The following is an 18,965-nucleotide window of genomic DNA, read 5'->3' on the forward strand; positions in this document are numbered from 1 at the left end:
TTGTGGGATTCTGATGCTATGGTCTATGAGAGAGGGATCAAGAACTGAGCCCTCCCTTGCAAGCTCATCCGCTTTTTCGTTGCCGAACACATCACTGTGGCCGGGAACCCAGCAGAGTCTTACATTATGCTGCGTACCAAGAACCCTAAGCTCTTCGCGACAGCAAGAAACAAGCTTTGACTTGATTAAGGTGGCAGAAATTGCTTTTATTGCCGCTTGGCTATCAATGAAAAAGGTGATGTCAGCAGGTGATATCGCCATCATGGATATTTGTTTAGCAGCATTTTTCACTGCCAATATCTCGGCTTGGAAGACACTGCTGTGATCGGGGAGCCTGAAAGAACTGGCAAGGTTGAGGTTTTCTGAGTAAAAACCTGCACCAACCCCAGTGTTCATTTTCGAACCATCAGTAAAGATGGCGATAGTCGACTCATTTGAGAAAGGTATACTGTTTTCCCAATCTTGTCTGTTAGGGAAACTGACATTAAAAGACTTGTTGAAGTCTAAGTAAGGGGTCATGTAATCTGTACTTACGTTGTTGCCAACGTAGTTCGAAAGGATCGTAGTATGGCCATTTTGACTAGTATTCCAAATGTTGGTTTGACTGAGTCGTAGGGCGCTGTTTGCCGCTAATTCTTTTACAAATAGATCTAAGGGAGTGAGATTAAGGATTGCTTCCAAGCCTGCGGTTGGAGTGGACCTCATCACCCCCGTAGTACTAATGCATGCTGTTCTTTGTACTTTGGTTAGGGTCTTCAAGTTCGTGGATTTCTCCAGAGCTTGCCACCAGACTAAGCTGCCATAGGTCAGAATGGGTCTGACAATGGCGGTATACATCCACATGATTATTTTGGGATTTGGTCCCCAGTTTCTGCCAAGAATTCTATTACATGAGTAAAGTGCAAACGTGGCTTTCTTGTATCTTTCTTGAATGTTTGGACCCCAGTTAAGTTTCTTATCCAAGATCACTCCAAGATATTTCGCTTTATCCGAAATCTTAAGTGGGGTGCCATCAATTTTTGGCACTGCAAAAGGAGGAATTTTCCTTCTGTTTGTGAAAAGTACCAGTTCTGTTTTTAGGGGGTTTACTTTAAGACCGCATCTCCTGGTCCAGTTACTGACCTTGGATAATGCGTTTTCTAATTGTTCGCTTACAGTGGTTAGGTATTTACCTGTCGCTAGAAGAGCTAGATCGTCTGCGTAGGCTATAACCTTAACACCGCTATAATTTAGTTTGATGAGAATCTCATTCATCACCAAAATCCAAAGAAGAGGTGATAGAATACCACCTTGTGGGGTTCCTCTAGATGCGTACATTTTTATATGTGACCCACCTAATTCACTATTGATTTGCCTGTTCTTCAACATGCATACGATCCATTTTATGATCGTGTCTTCTATTTTAAGGTCAGTGAGTGCTTTTTCAATGGCACTATTATGGACATTATTGAATGCTCCTTCGATATCTAGAAATGAAGCCAGGGTGTATTCTTTAACCGCAAGCGACTTTTCTATTGTTCTGACTGCACAGTGTAAAGCTGTCTCTACACTTCTACCTTTTGTGTATGCATGCTGAAAGGGTGATATAGTCTCCGGTATTAAATAACTGCGGATATGTATATCGATTAACCTTTCAAGTGTTTTGAGTGTAAAAGAAGTTAGACTGATAGGTCTGAAATCTTTGGGTTCTGTGTAACTGGATTTACCAGCTTTTGGTATAAAGACAACTTTGACTTCACGCCATATTTTAGGGACATACCCCAATTGTAGGCTATTTTGGAATATTGTGATCAGGTAAGGAATAATGAATTCACTACTTTTTTGCAGCATCAAAGGGAAGACGCCGTCTAGGCCTGGAGATTTATAAGGAGAGAAGGAGTTGATGGCCCAGATCAACTTTTCTTTCGTAATAATTTCTCTAGGAATTTCACATATTGAGTGCAAAGAGTTTGTGGAATCATTGTCCAATTCAGAGTTACAACCTGGGAAGTGGGCTTCCACCAGGAGTTTTAGACTGTCTTGACAGGATTCTGTCCATCGATTATCAGGCCCCTTTAGGGACCCTATAGAAGTATTCGTCTTGGAGAGAATTCTCCTTAGTCTCGCCGAATGGTTAGTACATTCGATAGTACTACAGAAGTTTCTCCAAGAGCTACGTTTGGCTCGTTGAGTTTCTGTCTTGAACTTTCTTTGACTGGTTTTATAAGATTCCCAGTCACTTTCTGTTCTAGTGCGTTTAGCAAGGTTGAACAGTTTTCTTGTTTCTTTTCTTATGGTAGTGAGCTCAACAGTCCACCAGGGTGGTTTGCTGTTTTTCTTCGCAGCGGCAATGAGAGGACAGCTTTTGTCCAATGCACCGCGTAGAATTCCTGTGAATTCCTCTGTCAGTTTATCAAGACTATTTGTGTCTAGGTTATTGTCATTGTTTAAGTGACTAATGTTTTTTACTAATTCCCTATTGAAGACATGCCAATCGGTACGCCTATTATTCCTAAAAGGTTTAATGTGCCGGGCAGCATCAGGGACGTAGAATTCTATTAAGCGATGGTCGGAAAAAGAGATTTCATCTAAAACCTTCCATTGTTCTAATTGGCAAGTATCTGAATTACTCGTCAAGGTGATATCAAGAACTTCTTCCCGTGTTTTAGTAACAAAAGGTTGGGTGTTGCCTCTATTAGCTACGAGCAAGTTTTTCTCGATAATAAATTCAAAAAGGGACTCGCCCCTGGTATTAGTATCAGTGCTACCCCATTGCATATGGTGTGAGTTAGAATCACAACCTAAAATAATATCAAATTTATTCTTACTTGCAAAAGATACCAACGTTTCAGTGATATCTGCTGGTGGTCCTTCTGTACCGTCATACGGCATATAAGTAGACGAGAGGATGAGCATTGGGAGCCCATCTCGCTCCAATCTTACCGTGGTCTGGTCAGTGTTGCTGTAAGTAGTTAGAAGAAAAAGATTAAACTGTTTCTTAGCTACTATGCATGTTCTAGGGTTACTATTTTGACTGTCAAGATTAGACTTGTACAGCTGTAGTTCTTTAGATTGTAGACCCTTGATATTCCCTCTTACAACCCAGGGTTCCTGTATCAGGGCTACGTCGTATTGTCTACTCTCCATGAGGTAGACAAGGTTAGCGGTTGCGGCTTTACTATGATGAAGATTGATTTGTAAAATTTTCAATTCCATTTATATAATAAAGTTTAAGTTCATCGCTTTACTAACCTGTTTTCTATCGTTGCGAATCAACCTAAGTTTGCACCTAGTGATTCCAACGCGTATCTTGAAGTCAGCCTTCCTCAGGAGTGGTAAAGATTTGTGGCTCAATCTTACCACCACTTCGGTGCCATCATCCGTTCTTTCATTCTTGACCACTTCCCACTCTCTGCTCAAGAGATCACTATTCAAAGATAGGATGTATCTCTCAAGCCGTTCGTTGGGAAGGGTCGGGCCTTTGACTAACAGCCTTCCAAGAGGTCTGTTGAGATCTTTTATCTCCTTTACGTCGATCAGACGCAATTCGGCGCCTTGCCATGGAGCTGACGTTTTTTGTATGAACTCCCGAAGCCATTCGAGAGTCATATCATTCTCACAATGCATCACTTTGAAACCATGGACAGTCTTAAGGTTACCGAAGAGTGGAACCGTCCAGCTCTTGACGATAGCCTCATTGACTTGCTCCAGGATCCTTAGTTCAAGGAGATGCCATTCGTCTTCAGTCAGTTTGCGTGAAGGCTTACCATAATCGGCTATGGCGACATGGTGGCCTTTTACGCTAACCTGAGAGGTTCTGCGCTTCTTCTTCGTCTTATTAGGTGAAGAGCTGGTGGGTGAATTGGCATCGTTCCTAGCTCTTTTGGAGGTGCTAGGAGTGCCCGCAGTTCCCTGTTCTGCCGCTGCACGTAAACGTTGATTTGATTTGTCCAGTGCTACTCGCTCTTTTGCCGTAAGGGACTCGGGAGACCTTTTGGCAAAGCGACGGACAATCCTCTCAGCGTTACGATTCTGACGGCGACGAATCTCATTCTCATCTAATGCTCTAGCCCTGGTCTTTTTGTGTATGACCGTAGCTAGGCTCTGGAACGTCGAATTGATCGATTGGTTTGCGGGATCGGGTTCGGTGGTAGTGTTTCGGTTATCTTGTGGGCTACGGCCCACCAAGTTAGCTTCGCACCCCACCTTACCTTTTCCCTCGACAGTATTGTCTAACTCACCAACTTTACCAGTCGTACCACCAGGCGGTAGGACTGATTTGGCAGAAGAAAGGTTACGGTTTACGTTTACAGATTTGATGGTGGTGTTTTGGGTAACCTGTGGGCTACGGCCCACCAAGTTATCCTTGCACCCCATCTTACCCGTCCCCTCGGTTACAGATTTGATGGTGGTGATTTGGGTAACCTGTGGGCTACGGCCCACCAAGTTATCCTTGCACCCCATTAAACCCGTCCCCTCGGTTACAGATTTGATGGTGGTGTTTTGGGTAACCTGTGGGCTATGGCCCACCAAGTTATCCTTGCACCCCATCTTATCCGTCCCCTCACCATTTGTGCCTTTCCCATCTGCTTTAACACTCGCACCGCCAGACGATACGACTTTTTTGGCTGATGAGCTGTCAGACGCAACGACGTGTGTCCTCACGATCAGGTCCGTTTTCTCCCTTCCAGACGATTGCTCATCTGCTGTCGAGGCGATAGCACCTGACGTAGATGGGATGTCCCCGTTCCCTTGTTTTGAAACAAGGGGAGCAGGTGGTCCCATCACGGTCTTAATACTCGGACCTTTTGAAGAGGGGGGGTTTGGTGAAAGTCTAGCTTTTCCCAAGCCCTCCCTGTCCATGAAGGCACGAGCATTGTGCAGCCTCATTCTATCTTCCTCGGACATCTGGCCCCAGTCCAGCTTTCCTAACCTCCGGATTGTTCTCTTACAGGTAGAGATTCTACTCCGCCTTGACGAGTTCGAGAAGTTGGAGCTCGCAACGGATGATATCATGCTGGCACTATCATCGACGTCTATCGCGCTGGCTCCGTCCTCCATGTCCAGATTTGCGAACGGATCGAGAAGTAAATTCTCCTCCTCCTCAGTTAGCTGAAGTTTCGTTGCTTTTTCCATTTTGGTATCAATAAAAAATTCGTTACTCTGCTTATATGTTTCAGTTCTAAAGGAAAATAAAGAAAAAGAAAAGAAAAGAAAACAAAAAGGGAAAAAAGAAAAAGATAAAAGAAAAAGATTTAGAAATATAAGCAGGTGAGATAAAAAGTAAAAGTTAATATGAAAAAATGTTGTCACTGGCGACTCCTCCTCTCGGTATTGAGACCGCGAAGCAAAGCCTAAGCCGGCAGCCGTGACTTCTACCGACCGTTTAGCGTATATCCCCGCTATGGTTGTATTCATTTAGTTAATTCTTCCATATATTCATAGGGGTGGGCCTCTCTTAGTTTGCTCAAACCTTAGCTGGTAGCTGGGAAAACTAGCCTGCTTAAGGTTCGAGTGTAAGCCCCCTCACCAACAACAAGGTGGAGACCCGACGAGGGGGTTTTTGTACTTTGTATAGAGTTAATTTCATTGCATCTGATAAAGTCACATGCGGTATTTTCCATTGAACCTTGTGAAGTTTTATTTGAACATTTTCATCTGTTGGGGAGATAAGTGCATTTTCATCCATTCTAGCCCGTGTAATAATCAGATCATGTCTGGCATTTGGGATAATTTTTTTATAATCTTCGGCAAATCCCAAAAGTTTCTTCAGTGGAATACAATAATTAAAATGTAATGTTTTCAAATTAATAGCTGAGTCGGGAGACCAAGATGCATTCAGTAGCATATCACTTTCATTTTTGGATAAAGATAAATAATTTTTAATCGTTGATGTTATTCCGACATTTCGATTACAGTCAATTTCTTTGCCATTCAGTTCATATCGTATTTCATCAAAGAGAAAAGCCATTGCATTATTTACAAGTTTTGTAGTGAGTATCTCTTTTCCATCTGCTTTTGAAATTGTTCCTTCAACATACAAAAAACTTTCTGAAGGAAGAACATTAAGATTTTGATGTTGTATAGAAATCTGAATGATGTCATTGCGATCAAAATTGTTTTGATACGGTGAATAAGTATGATATTCGTATTTAGAAATACTTTCATTTATCTCCGGTTCTTGAAAAATGTTAAGCATATTTCTTTTTTTTTGTTTTGTTTTTAATGTTTTAATGTGTATCCTAATGATAATACAAAGTCCTGCTTGTCTTTAGTAAGAAGAGATGTTACCGCAATTGAGTTCGAAGATGGATTAAGTATTAAATTATTTTGTGTGTTGTTTTTATAAGAAATTGAATTTATTATATGATCATATACAATCATGTTTCCGGTTTTAAATGTAATCGGGCAGTTATTTTTTCTCCTCTGAAATTGATATCTTTTCCGTCTTGATCAACAAACTTTAAACACAGTGATGTTATCCGCTTGACGTTCACAGGTAAATAAATAACATTCCTCGGAGCTTCAACAATTTTATAGCCTAGACTTACTTTAACAGCAAATTCATGTAAGATGTGTGCTGTTTGGTTATTAATATACGTTCCTTCTATGATATTGCATTCAATGCGGACAGCCTTTACTCTATTAATATCAACATAAAGATCTGATTCATGATATACATTTGCCTCAAGAATTTTTTTGCTAAACCCCAAAATAGCTCCAATAGAATTTGGTTTAGAGAAGTCAATGTCTTCTGAGCTAGTCACTTCACATTTTAAAGTATTGTTATTTGCCTTGAGTTTAATTTCACTCTTTTTTGAACCACTTTTCTTGTTTTTATTAATTTCAATAATTTTTGTTTGTATTAAATTATTAATATCTTCTATCTCATAGGAACCAATAGGAAACGTTATAACATTATCTCCTACATGTAACAAGTTATTAAACTCATCTACATTTGGTATAGAGTTATATGTTTGAAAATCTATAAGCCCACATACATAATAATTAGACTTCAGTACAATTGGTGGGAAATACTCAGCATTCGGAGTTGATTCATTTCCACTCAAGGTAAGTGTTAACGACATCTCGATTAAAAGACAAATGATACAGTTTTGATTTTTCTACGTCATTTTATTCAATTCTCATTTAAGTTTTTAAAAAATAATATTACATTGTTCCAGTAAAAATCTTAAACATAAGTGACGACATATAAATGTATCGAAGTCTTGTTCTCGGATATAATTATAATTTATTTTACTACCAAGGTAGCTTATAACCTCAGTTGGTGGTCTCAAATTTCCAAAACTATCAAAATACTTCATAACATTTTTTTTTTTGTTTATAATATATGCTACCCAGTGAGTACCCATCCCAGTTTCATCATCCAAATTTAAAACACCACATTCTTTATCGAAAGATATCCTTGGTAATGAGTCTCGCATGAAAACTCCTCTAAAATTCTTTAAGTGCTTCTTTCCAAAGTGATCAATTTCCAAATTGCTTAAAGGGTGGTTAGGTAGCAGGTTAATTAGTTTTTTGCATTTGGAGTTTTAAGAAAAAGGCCTAGACCATTTTTATATGGACGTAATAATATTCCATTTCCTTGAATAGCAACCGATTCCATAGTCTGATTATGACGTTTGTTTTCTTCAAGTTGCCTTTTAGCAGCAGAGAGAGAACTACTTTTAGAATATGCAATATCATGTAGTCGACAAGCCTCATCCAATGGATTAATTCCCTTATCTCCTCTACTTAATCGTTCTTCCAATTTCGTTCCTGGACCACAATAATTATAGTAAGGAATATGTAGTTCGAATGGTAGTTTGTCAAAAGCTTTATTTAAAAGCCTGCCTCCTTCAAATGATTTTTTTTTTATGTTCCTGCTTTTTAGTGTTGTGCTCAATCATAATATAATTAATATACCTTCTTACTCGAGGGTTGAAACATATATGATAAGAAATATATAAAAACTAAATGTTTTATTTCAAAAGTTGTTAGTCATCATTATGCGGTTCGTTAAGCAGTTAGAAAATATAAAAGTAAAAAATTTTGATTGCAATGTAAAAACTAAAAAGAAGCATGGATCTTTGTTTCCAAACAGTATTCGAGGAATTATCGTAGGACCTTCAAACTGTGGGAAAACAAATGTAATGCTTTGCATTCTTCTTGACCCTAATGGATTGAAGTTTGAAAATATTTATATATATTCTAAATCTTTACATCAGCCAAAATATCAATATCTAAAAACGCTAATAACATCTATCAAAGGAATGGAATACAATGAATTTTCAAACAATTGTGAAATAATGTCACCATCAGAAGCTAAAAGTAATTCAGTTTTCATATTTGATGATGTTGCATGTCAGAAATAAAACAACATAAGAGACTATTTTTGTATGGGTCGGCATAACGGAGTTGACAGCTTTTACTTATGTCAGTCCTATACTCATATACCAAAACATTTGATCAGAGACAATGCTAACTTTATCATTCTTTTCAAACAAGATGAGTTGAATTTGAAGCATGTTTACAAAGATCATATTAATTCAGATATGACATTTAATTAATTTAAGGAGTTGAGTTCTCACTGCTGGACTGATAATTTTGGATTCCTGGTTATAGGCAAGGAGAGCAGTATTATAAAAGGTCGCTACAAAAATAGTTTCAGTAAAATTGCATTGCTATAAATACACTATTATCATTTGAAATCCAAACATTCTTGCAACACCACTGTTTGAGACAGTTTGCTTGTTAAAGACAAATAATTTTTTTCATAAATCATAAAATGGATGAAAACATGTTAAAAGATTTAGTGAAAACTAAAAATGTGCTTAAAAATAAATATTTACAACTTAAAACAAAATATGAGAGAAACTCAATTGGAAAACACATTCAAACCTATTGTTGAGCCGTTGAAAAAATTGATTGAGAATGAAAGGAAAGACAATTTTCAGCAAGAGAAACTTCAAAATCGTAAACTTCTATTCAAATGGTTTGATGAAAAGAACGAAACAGATCATGAACAAACAAGTCCACTAACACAGGAAATGGAAAGCATAGACGATTCTCTTATTTTCAGTACTCCAAAAAATATAATAGGTTCAGGATGTCTTTCTTTACAAAAAGTATGAACGAGCCTGACAAAACATCTTCTTTCACCCAAAAAATATTATCAGAATCGAATCGTGATACAAATTATGGCCCATATTTTGATGTGAACACACAAACTGTTAAAATAGGCAGTTGCAACTTTGAAATGAATGAAAATGATATTAAAATTGGTGGTGAAACTTTTAGTCGAACTCCTGGCCTCATTGAGTTGATGTTAAAGAAAAACCCACGTAAGCACAAATATGGTCCTAATGACTTAGAAGAATATGGAAAAACTTTATAAAAAACCAACGCACATAGAATAAATCATGACAGTTCTTCACGAATCAAGGGAAACAGAGGTACAAAATATACTCAAATAATTAAAAAACTTGTTGTCGGACTTAAAGCTGAAAGTGAAAAAACCGGAGGATCTTATTCTGATACTACTGAAATGAAATACACAAACAAAAACGTGGAATATGTGTTCTGGAATGATCCTAATGAACTTGTCAATAGACTCAGACTTTTAACAGCATCAAAAAATGCTGGCAATAATAATCATCAGAATGAAATCAATTCTATAATTGAAGAACTAAAAGAATCAAATATCATATATTAAGATTAATCTAAACCATGATACTTGCATATACAAGATGAACGTTGACAAGTTCGGTAGGAACTCCAAGCCTTTTCAAAAAAAAAGCTTAGATGATGTAGGTCATCAAGCAATCGGATTTAAAATCCTACCATCGGGTGATTTTGATATGGGGCATAGATATTTAAACAACATAGGAAAAAAACCTAGATTTCCACACCAAGCTGTCTGCAGAGGATATGTTGACGATCAAATAAATTTTAAGGAAACAAGCATTATAAACCACATAAATTCTTCTTTAATGGAAGTTTTATCCACTTTTAATAAGGAAATTCAAATGCTAAAAACCCACATTGACTCTTCGATAAAGGAAACAATAAAAAATATGGAACAAGAAAACATGGCATCGCAATTAGTTTCTCATAAACTTAAAGACTCCATAGAAGAAAAGTATGTTGACGGGAAAATAAGAAATAAAGTTGAACATTTGTTTTTAAGCCCACTAGATGAAAATAAGTGAAAAATGTTGTTTATTTGTATTAGTTTTATATATCTGTATCTTATATACATATTATGTACATATAAGTGAAAATGAAGATAAAATTTTCAATTTTCATAAATAATCCAGTCAAATAAGGGTTTAACCTCGGAATGAATGTTAGTAGAAATTTTTTTTGCTCAATATCTTCCTTTTGCCATTCTATAACATATCTCAAAAGTCTAGAAAAATCTCATGTCCGCTTGTCGCGATTTCAAGGTCAAATCGCGAAATGGAGATTTTCAAAATTAGCAAAAATAGGCTATGGTATTATATACACATATGATACATGATTTCAAGGTATATTTTAATGCTGATTCCAAAAAATCTAAAATTAAGACAATCCGACGTCTCTGGAAAAAGTTATACCTGTTTTTCATCTGTCAACTCATATTATTATAACAGTTGCAAACTTACTGCCTAAAAACCCTTAAAAGTTATGGTAGATGAACTAAATTTTGCATAAAGATTTTTGAATCCATCATTATTAAAAATCAAAACAATCCATTACAAAAATATATATACCTACGAAATAATGGTATTTTTTGATGGAGGGGCAAATTTTAGAATATGCACTAAAGAAGATTCTTGTTCATCTTAGGAATAAGTGCAAATAGGCTAATTTTTTCATTTTAATCTTTGTTTGGATATTCTTTAATTACCCTCAAAAATCTAAAAAAATCTCATGTCCGCAAGACCTAATTTTCTTGGTTTGAAAATAAGGTGCAGATTTTAAAAAATTGGAAAACTATACACTTCATATATTTGTGTCAGATCAACATGAATAAGGTGCATTACTTTTCAGGGATGGTCAGGTTGACTTGTTTGTGAGTTTTGTTGGAATTAGTGTTAAAAAATACCTTTAAATCATGTCGCTTATGTTGGTATACATATAAAAATTTAAACTTTTCTTATTAATTTTTTAAAATCTGCACCTTCTTTTCAAACCAAGAAAATTAGGTCTTGCGGACATGAGATTTTTTTAGATTTTTGAGGGTAATTAAAGAATATCCAAACAAAGATTAAAATGAAAAAATTAGCCTATTTGCACTTATTCCTAAGATGAACAAGAATCTTCTTTAGTGCATATTCTAAAATTTGCCCCTCCATCAAAAAATACCATTATTTCGTAGGTGTATATATTTTTTGTAAGGGATTGTTTTGATTTTTAATAATGATGGATTCTAAAATCTTCATGCAAAATTTGGTTCGTCTACCATAACTTTTAAGGGTTTTTAGGCAGTAAGTTTGCAACTGTTATAATAATATGAGTTGACAGATGAAAAACAGGTATAACTTTTTCCAGAGACGTCGGATTGTCTTAATTTTAGATTTTTTGGAATCAGCATTAAAATATACCTTGAAATCATGTATCATATGTGTATATAATACCATAGCCTATTTTTGCTAATTTTGAAAATCTCCATTTCGCGATTTGACCTTGAAATCGCGACAAGCGGACATGAGATTTTTCTAGACTTTTGAGATATGTTATAGAATGGCAAAAGGAAGATATTGAGCAAAAAAAATTTCTACTAACATTCATTCCGAGATTTACCCCTTTTTTCTCCTTATTTGACTGTATTAAAATAAAATAAAATTTGTTAGTTAGCATTCAAAACTTAAACAACAAGGAACTTAAAATGGACTCAGACAAAATAATAAAAGACATTTGTGATTTCTTAAAAAATCATGGAGAAATATTAAATGAACACCATGAAGAGTTTATAAGTTCTATATCATTTCTTAAAAGATTCGAAAACGAATTTTACGTTGACTCAATTCATGGTCACCATTACTCCAATTGCTGTTGGTCATCAAACGAATGTCAACTAGGACCGGATACATGTGCTTGCTACATGATAGAAAATCGATTAGTTAGAATTAAGAAATTAATGTAATTTTATAAAAATTGGAATAAAATAAATAAAAAACTAATTCATACTATATACCTATAAAAGACTTCTTTTTTGTTTTGATGAATTCACTCTTTACAAATATGAGTAAACGACAGGTTGTGGAAGAGTTGCATAAGCCTGCCCGTAGAAATTTCAAACAACGTCATGTTATCATTAAAGGTTATGATGATTTATGGCAGGCTGATCTTGTTGAAATGATTCCCTATAGCTCTCAAAACAAGGGGTTTAATTATTTAATGACAGTCATCGATACTGTACGAAAGTACGTAAAAGTATTCAAAAGTACTAAAAGTATTAAATATAAATTAACGAATGTATCTACATGGCAATGACGCACAATACCTTCCACAAAATGAAATTCAATAAAATTAATGAAATTAGTATACAAATCAACTATACAATTAGTCTTATGACTAAAATAAATCACTACAAATTATTATTCGAATAAAAAGGTTGTGTTTTATTAATATAGAAGTTGGAAATTTAAATCAAAAGTTTTGCTATTTTATAATTAAAAGTAGACGTAATCATTGGTCCTTCGAGCCTTTTTTAAGAACAATTAACAAACATTTATAAACATTTAATAAACATTTAAACAAAATAGTGTGTGCTGTGTGTGCAAATAAAAAAAAAAATAAGAAAAAAGAACAAATTAACAAATTCGCGAATTAATTTAAATTGCATTGACAATAATCGTTTAAATAAAGTGAATATCGAACTTTTTCTTAATATCTAATTATAAATAACTTAAAAATATCTTAAAGATAAAATTAAAAAAAAAAAAAATCCGTGCGCGTTATAATTGCAATCGTCAGCGGAGCCCCACCAACAGCATAATTTCTTGAATAAGACGGCAGCTGCAGCAGACAAATCAGTAAGTCTTGCACATTTTACTTTTAATTGATTTATCTTTTGGATTTTCTGTAAATAAACATAAAAATTTATTAAAATGGCTGAGAATAAAAACTTCAAATACGGTGAATTACAAAAGGGTATTTTAAGTAAGGTAATTAAAGATCTCACCAACTTTAAAAAAGCACCGAAAGAACGAAGGTTTCCGGCATATGCTTCTGGTCGTCTAGCGAAGTTAGAAGACGACATGGTGACATCTAAAAAGTACCACGAAGCCATCGGTGCCGGTATGCTAGAGGAGAATCTGAAAAAGGAGGAGTTAGTGGTTGTTTATGACCAGATATTTGACATTTACCTCGAGTATAGGGCAGAGTTGGTAGACGCAATGGCAAAATCAACACCAGTCAGTGGGGCGTCTTCAAGTGGGGGTACTCTACTATCAACAGGGCAAACGTCATCGGGGATCCGACTTCCACGCATCGATCTACCAAAATTTGACGGGTCGTATGTTACGTGGCATGGTTTCCATGATCGATTTCTAGCTCTCGTTCATAATAACAAGGCTTTAGATGAGATCGATAAACTGCATTTTTTGCAAAATTCTGCAGAACATATCGGTGGAAGCAGCTAATTACCAGAAGGCGTGGGAGCTTTTAGAGGAGCGTTATGACCACAAGCGCATTTTGGTGCATATTCAAATGCAAAATTTGTTTGGTCAACCTTCTCAAACTCGAGAAACTGCTTCTGGTCTGCAAGAACTTTTGTACACCACAAGAGAATGCTACCTCGCTCTTGAGAATATGGACGTTCCGGTGTCTACCTGGGACACAGTCTTGATTTGGTTCATTGTCCAGAAACTCCCCAGCACAACTCAAAAACTGTGGGAAGAGAAGTTAGGAAATCGAAAAGAGTTGCCAAAATTTAAAGAACTTACCGAGTTTTTGGAGACACGTTTCCGGACTCTTGAGGTTGTGGGCCAACAGGAACTTGGTGCAGCAGGCAGAAACAAGAACGAGCAAACCGTCAACAGCAAGCCGCGTTTCCAGCCTGCGAAATCGAAGAGTTTCCTTGTGAAACAATCAGCCAAGCAGCCTTCCAAGCCAGTACCGCAGACGAACACTGTGGAGCAGTTGGTATGCAAGCTATGCAATCAGGAGAAGCACTCGTTGAAGAGATGTCAGCAGTTCCTGAATATGGACAATGTGCGACGAATAGATGTCGTTCGTAGGTTAAAGGTCTGCGAAAATTGCCTTTCTTACAGACACTCTCTCCACGAATGTCCCAGTTCCACCTCCTGCCATTTCTGTCAACAACGACACAACACATTGCTGCATACTAATCAGCCGAGTTCCAGCACACACACACCACAACAACAACCACAGCCTGCAACTACTTCAGCTCAGGCTAATGTACCCAGCTCGAACGCGTTATACTCGTCCGTAAATCCGAACGCGCCTGAGTTCCAGCCAATGGGTCAACAACAACAACAAAGTTTTAACTACCACACGTCGCATGGTGATCGTTTTACAACACATCAGGTGCTTCTAGCGACAGCAGTTGTTAAGGCCCGAAGTGCAGATGGCCGGCTACGCCTTTTACGTGCTCTGATCGATACTGGGTCAGAAAGATCTTTCATCACAGAAGCTGCTGCACAACTGCTGAAGCTAGAAAAGCGGCGTACCATGGTCGAGGTATCTGGGTTAGGGTTGGTCAGCAGTGGCAAAACGCATAACTCCGTCGAAGTAAGTCTTGCATCCCGCCACTCGACGTTCGAGATTGCCATTCAGGCATTGGTCTTCAAGTCGCTGACTGGCCATCTCCCGACCCAACGCGTGATACCTGGCCAATGGAACCATCTCGATGGTCTCTCGTTAGCAGATCCCCATCTCTACGAGCCTGCTCCCATTGACTTACTACTGGGAAGCGATGTTTGTGTCCAAATATTTTTACCCGAAATAAAACGGCCTCTAGATGGTATCGGTCCGATCGCGCAAAATACGCAATTAGGGTGGATCGTGTTAGGGAAAGTTCCAGCGGAAATTCCCCGGCAAGTGCGCAGCTTTCTTCAAATTGCCGAATTATGCACACAGATGGAGAAGTTTTGTGAGATGGAAGAAATGCCGTTCCAGACACATGAAACCCTTGATAACATTGCTTGCGATGAGCATTTTTCACAACACACTAGGCGTTTACCTGACGGGCGTTATGAAGTGAAGCTCCCGTTCAAAGGTGAAAGTCTTCCAGCGATGGGTTCCAGCCGACAAGGCGCTCTTCGACGATTACAACATCTCGAAAAGAAACTCGATGCCGATCCAAGACTTTGTGCGGATTACACAAAGTGTATTAAGGAGTACGAAGACCTCAACCATATGGAAGAAATAGATCCAAATGACCCGGTTTTGGCAACACCTTATCACTATTTCTTGCCACATCATGCGGTGTTTAAGGAAGCTAGCTCCACTACAAAGCTGAGAGTAGTGTTTGACGCAGCTTCAAAAGCTTCGGATGGGAAATCCCTCAACGACCGTCTTCTGGTGGGTCCAAAATTGCAGACTAGCATCATAGATCTAGTTCTTAGATGGCGGACTCACCGAGTCACATTTACGGCCGACATAGAGAAGATGTATCGGCAAATTTTGGTAAGTTTCCCAGACCGATACTATCAGCTGATTATGTGGAGAGAGCAAAGAACATCGCCAGTACGAATTTTCAAAATGAACACCGTAACTTTTGGAACAGCGAGTGCTCCATATCTTGCCATCAAGATCCTGAAAAAAGTAGCTGATGATGAGAGCGACAATTTTCCTGAAGGGGCGAAGGTGGTACGTGAAGACATGTATGTCGATGACCTGATCAGTGGTGCCGATTCGATCGAAGAGGCACGAAAGAAACGTGATGAAGCCAGCCAACTTTTAGCGTCAGCGGGATTCAATTTAAGAAAATGGACCAGCAATGTTAAAGAACTTGTCGAAGACATTCCAGTTCAAGACCGGGAACTCGATTTTGAGCTTCCGTTTAATCTGTCCAACCACGTCAAAACTCTCGGAATCAAGTGGTTTCCCATCGATGATTGTTTTTCGTATCAAAATCTCCAACCTTCGACAGAAGCAACCACAAAAAGGTCAATATTATCGACCATAGCCAAGCTGTTTGATCCACTTGGTTGGATTTCACCATGTGTCGTCACTGCAAAAATTATAATGCAAAGACTATGGAACCGTGGTTGTAATTGGGATGACCCAATTCCAACGGCTTTAATTAAAGAATGGGAAGCTTTTTATTGAGATCTTCCTCTTATCGAGCGACTCCGAATACCCAGATGGACTCATATAAGTCCGACCAACATGGCGATCGAGCTGCACGGATTTTGTGACGCTTCAATGAAGGCATACGGGGCAGCAGTTTACGTACGCGTTCTTGATAGCAATGGCAACATCCACGTCAATCTCATTTTGTCAAAAGCAAGAGTGGCACCAAGCAAGAGAACAATTACTTTGCCACGGCTTGAACTTTGTGGTGCCGTGGTTTTGGCGCAACTATTGCAGTACATTAAGGAAGTTTTGGCGATTCCAAATGTCAAAATGTACTCTTGGACGGACTCCACAATAGCTCTAGCGTGGATACGAGCAACTCCTGCTAAATGGACCACATTCGTGTCCAATCGAGTGTCCGAAATCCAGCGTTTAGTAGGGATCGATTGCTGGGGACATGTTGGTACGCTTCATAACCCAGCCGATCTGGCGTCCAGGGGTGTACTTCCATCAGAACTTCAGTCGCTGCAAACTTGGTGGAATGGTCCAGAATTTCTGCATCGCAAATGGGATTTCGATTCTCCAGATCAGCCCGTTAAACCGACACTGAAGAAGAAAAACGCACGGTCAAGGTACTAACTGTACATGTTTTGGAAAGCGACAATATCCTTCAGGCTATTTTCAATTCTTCAAATCTCCTACGAGCAACCAGAGTCATCGCTACGTGTGTCCGCTTCATCATTAAGTGTCGTCCTAAACTGTATGGAATCATCACCGGTTCATTTTATCCATGGGAGTTAGAATTAGCTCGTCTTCTCATGGTCAAAGCTGCCCAAAGTGAAATGTTTGAGACAGAGTTAAGCTACTTCAAGGCAAATTCTAAAATGCCTAAAAGTCTGAGTTCATTAAACGCATTTATTGATATAGATGAGATCTTGAGAGTTGGGGGTCGTTTAGAGAACTCCCTTTTATCTTACGATGCTCAACACCCCATACTACTACGAAACAACCACCACTTCACGACTTTGGTTGTCAGAGAAGCTCATAAAAATACGCTTCATGGCGGTATCCAACAAATGATAAGCTATATCAGACAACGATATTGGATTGGGCAAATTAGAAGAAGCGTCAAGTATCAATTGTTCAGGTGTACTTCTTGTTTCCGGCAAAAGGCATTTGAAATGCAGCAATTAATGGGTAATTTACCAGCTGCTAGAGTGCGTATGGCTAAGCCTTTCAGCCATACCGGGGTCGACTATGCAGGTCCCATTGACATTAAATCATGGAAGGCACGTGGTGCGAAAATCCTAAAAGGATATTTCGCGGTATTTATTTGTTTGGCAACAAAGGCCATTCATTTGGAAGTTGTATCCGATTTGACAACCCAAGCATTTTTGGCCGCATTCCGCAGATTCACTGCAAGAAGAGGAAGCTGCCAGCATGTCTACAGTGACAGTGGAACGAATTTTGTTGGAGCTAACAACGAACTAGCGAAGATGTTAAATGAAGCAAAACACGACTTTAAAGAAATCGCGACAACCCTAGCTAACTATGGTACAAATTGGCACTTTATTCCCCCGGCTTCTCCCCACTTTGGTGGATTATGGGAAGCGGGTGTGAAATCCGTCAAGTACCACTTGAAACGCGTTGTAGGAATGGAGAGGCTAACCTTTGAGGAGCTCGCTACGCTTCTAGCGCAAATAGAAGCGTGTTTGAATTCGAGACCCCTATGCCCACTATCCGACAGCATAGACGATTTGAATGCGCTCACACCTGCGCACTTTCTAGTCGGCGAATCGCTACATGCCGTGCCTCAAGGCGAAACAAACACTAATATCTCACATTTGGACCGTTGGAGACGCGTTCAATTAATGTCCGAAATGTTTTGGCAAAAATGGAATTCAGAATACCTGTCCCGACTTCAGCAACGTCCGAAATGGACCCAAATAAAAGAAATGCCGAAGACTGGCGATTTAGTTCTTCTTAAAGATGAGCGACTACCACCCACGTACTGGAATCTAGCCCGAATTGAGACAACTCATTCCGGAACGGATGGCCTAGTGCGCGTTGTCACCGTCAAAACCAAAAACGGATCCATGAAGCGACCGATTGCAAAAATATGTCTCCTACCATCGAACAAATCCACCGCAGAAACCACAATAATTTAAAAATTAAGTAAATGCCAGCCTGCAAAACAAGTCATCAAAATTCAAACACCATCGATGCTAAATAAATTAAATCTTAAATTAAAATCTTGAATTAATTCAAAATTAAAATCAAAATCTTCACTGTCGATTAATAAATTTCAAAATAAAACCCCAAATTATTTCGAAATAACACACAAATTATTTAAAAACATTCGCTCAAATCAAATAAAAAAGCATTTTTAATTGAAAATTGTATTTATTTAAGTACAAATGTACTGTAACAGTACTATAAAACAACAATAAATTTTCTTCGAATTAAAATAAAATGTTGTCACAAAACACAAAAAACTTTAAAAAATAATAACAAAATAATGTTCTGCAACAACACAAGCATTAAAATAATTAAAACAAATAAAATAATTAATTTCAATCAAAACTGCAAAATTACACAAATCATCCAAATTATGAATTGTAAAATGCACCAAATTGAGAAAAAATACAATCCACAAATCTACTGTCAAAATGATTGTAAACAAATAAAATGTGAGCGGCATCATCACTAAAATAAATTAAAACAACAATTTAAAT

General features: G+C 37.9%; 3 protein-coding genes across 4 annotated transcripts; 2 read left to right on the forward strand and 1 right to left on the reverse strand.

The window, feature by feature from the left end:
• Positions 1 to 2,668: 2,668 nt before the first annotated feature.
• Positions 2,669 to 5,531, reverse strand: LOC129906925 (uncharacterized). 2 transcript variants are annotated; one of them, XR_008770893.1, is made up of 2 exons: positions 3,006 to 5,531; positions 2,669 to 2,941 (listed from the first exon to the last, which is right to left on the reverse strand). XR_008770893.1 is itself a non-coding variant. In XM_055982916.1 (2 exons), exons 1-2 carry the CDS (start codon positions 5,395 to 5,397, stop codon positions 3,155 to 3,157), a joined length of 2,169 nt encoding a protein of 722 aa, XP_055838891.1. In that variant the 5' UTR covers positions 5,398 to 5,531; the 3' UTR covers positions 2,669 to 3,154. The 2 variants fall into 2 exon arrangements, 1 of the variants encoding a protein (XP_055838891.1); XM_055982916.1 differs by having other exon boundaries at positions 2,669 to 3,157; positions 3,232 to 5,531.
• Positions 5,532 to 13,677: 8,146 nt separating this feature from the next.
• On the forward strand, positions 13,678 to 16,263 carry LOC129908184 (uncharacterized). Its single transcript, XM_055984533.1, has one exon. It carries the CDS (start codon positions 13,678 to 13,680, stop codon positions 16,261 to 16,263), a length of 2,586 nt encoding a protein of 861 aa, XP_055840508.1.
• A 60-nt stretch (positions 16,264 to 16,323) lies between these two features.
• Positions 16,324 to 18,398, forward strand: LOC129908191 (uncharacterized). Its single transcript, XM_055984542.1, has 2 exons — positions 16,324 to 16,862; positions 16,943 to 18,398. Exons 1-2 carry the CDS (start codon positions 16,324 to 16,326, stop codon positions 18,396 to 18,398), a joined length of 1,995 nt encoding a protein of 664 aa, XP_055840517.1.
• The last annotated feature ends 567 nt before the right edge of the window (positions 18,399 to 18,965 follow it).

The sequence above is a fragment of the Episyrphus balteatus genome, chromosome 1 (genome assembly GCF_945859705.1).
Source record: "Episyrphus balteatus chromosome 1, idEpiBalt1.1, whole genome shotgun sequence".
Lineage (NCBI taxonomy): Eukaryota > Metazoa > Arthropoda > Insecta > Diptera > Syrphidae > Episyrphus > Episyrphus balteatus.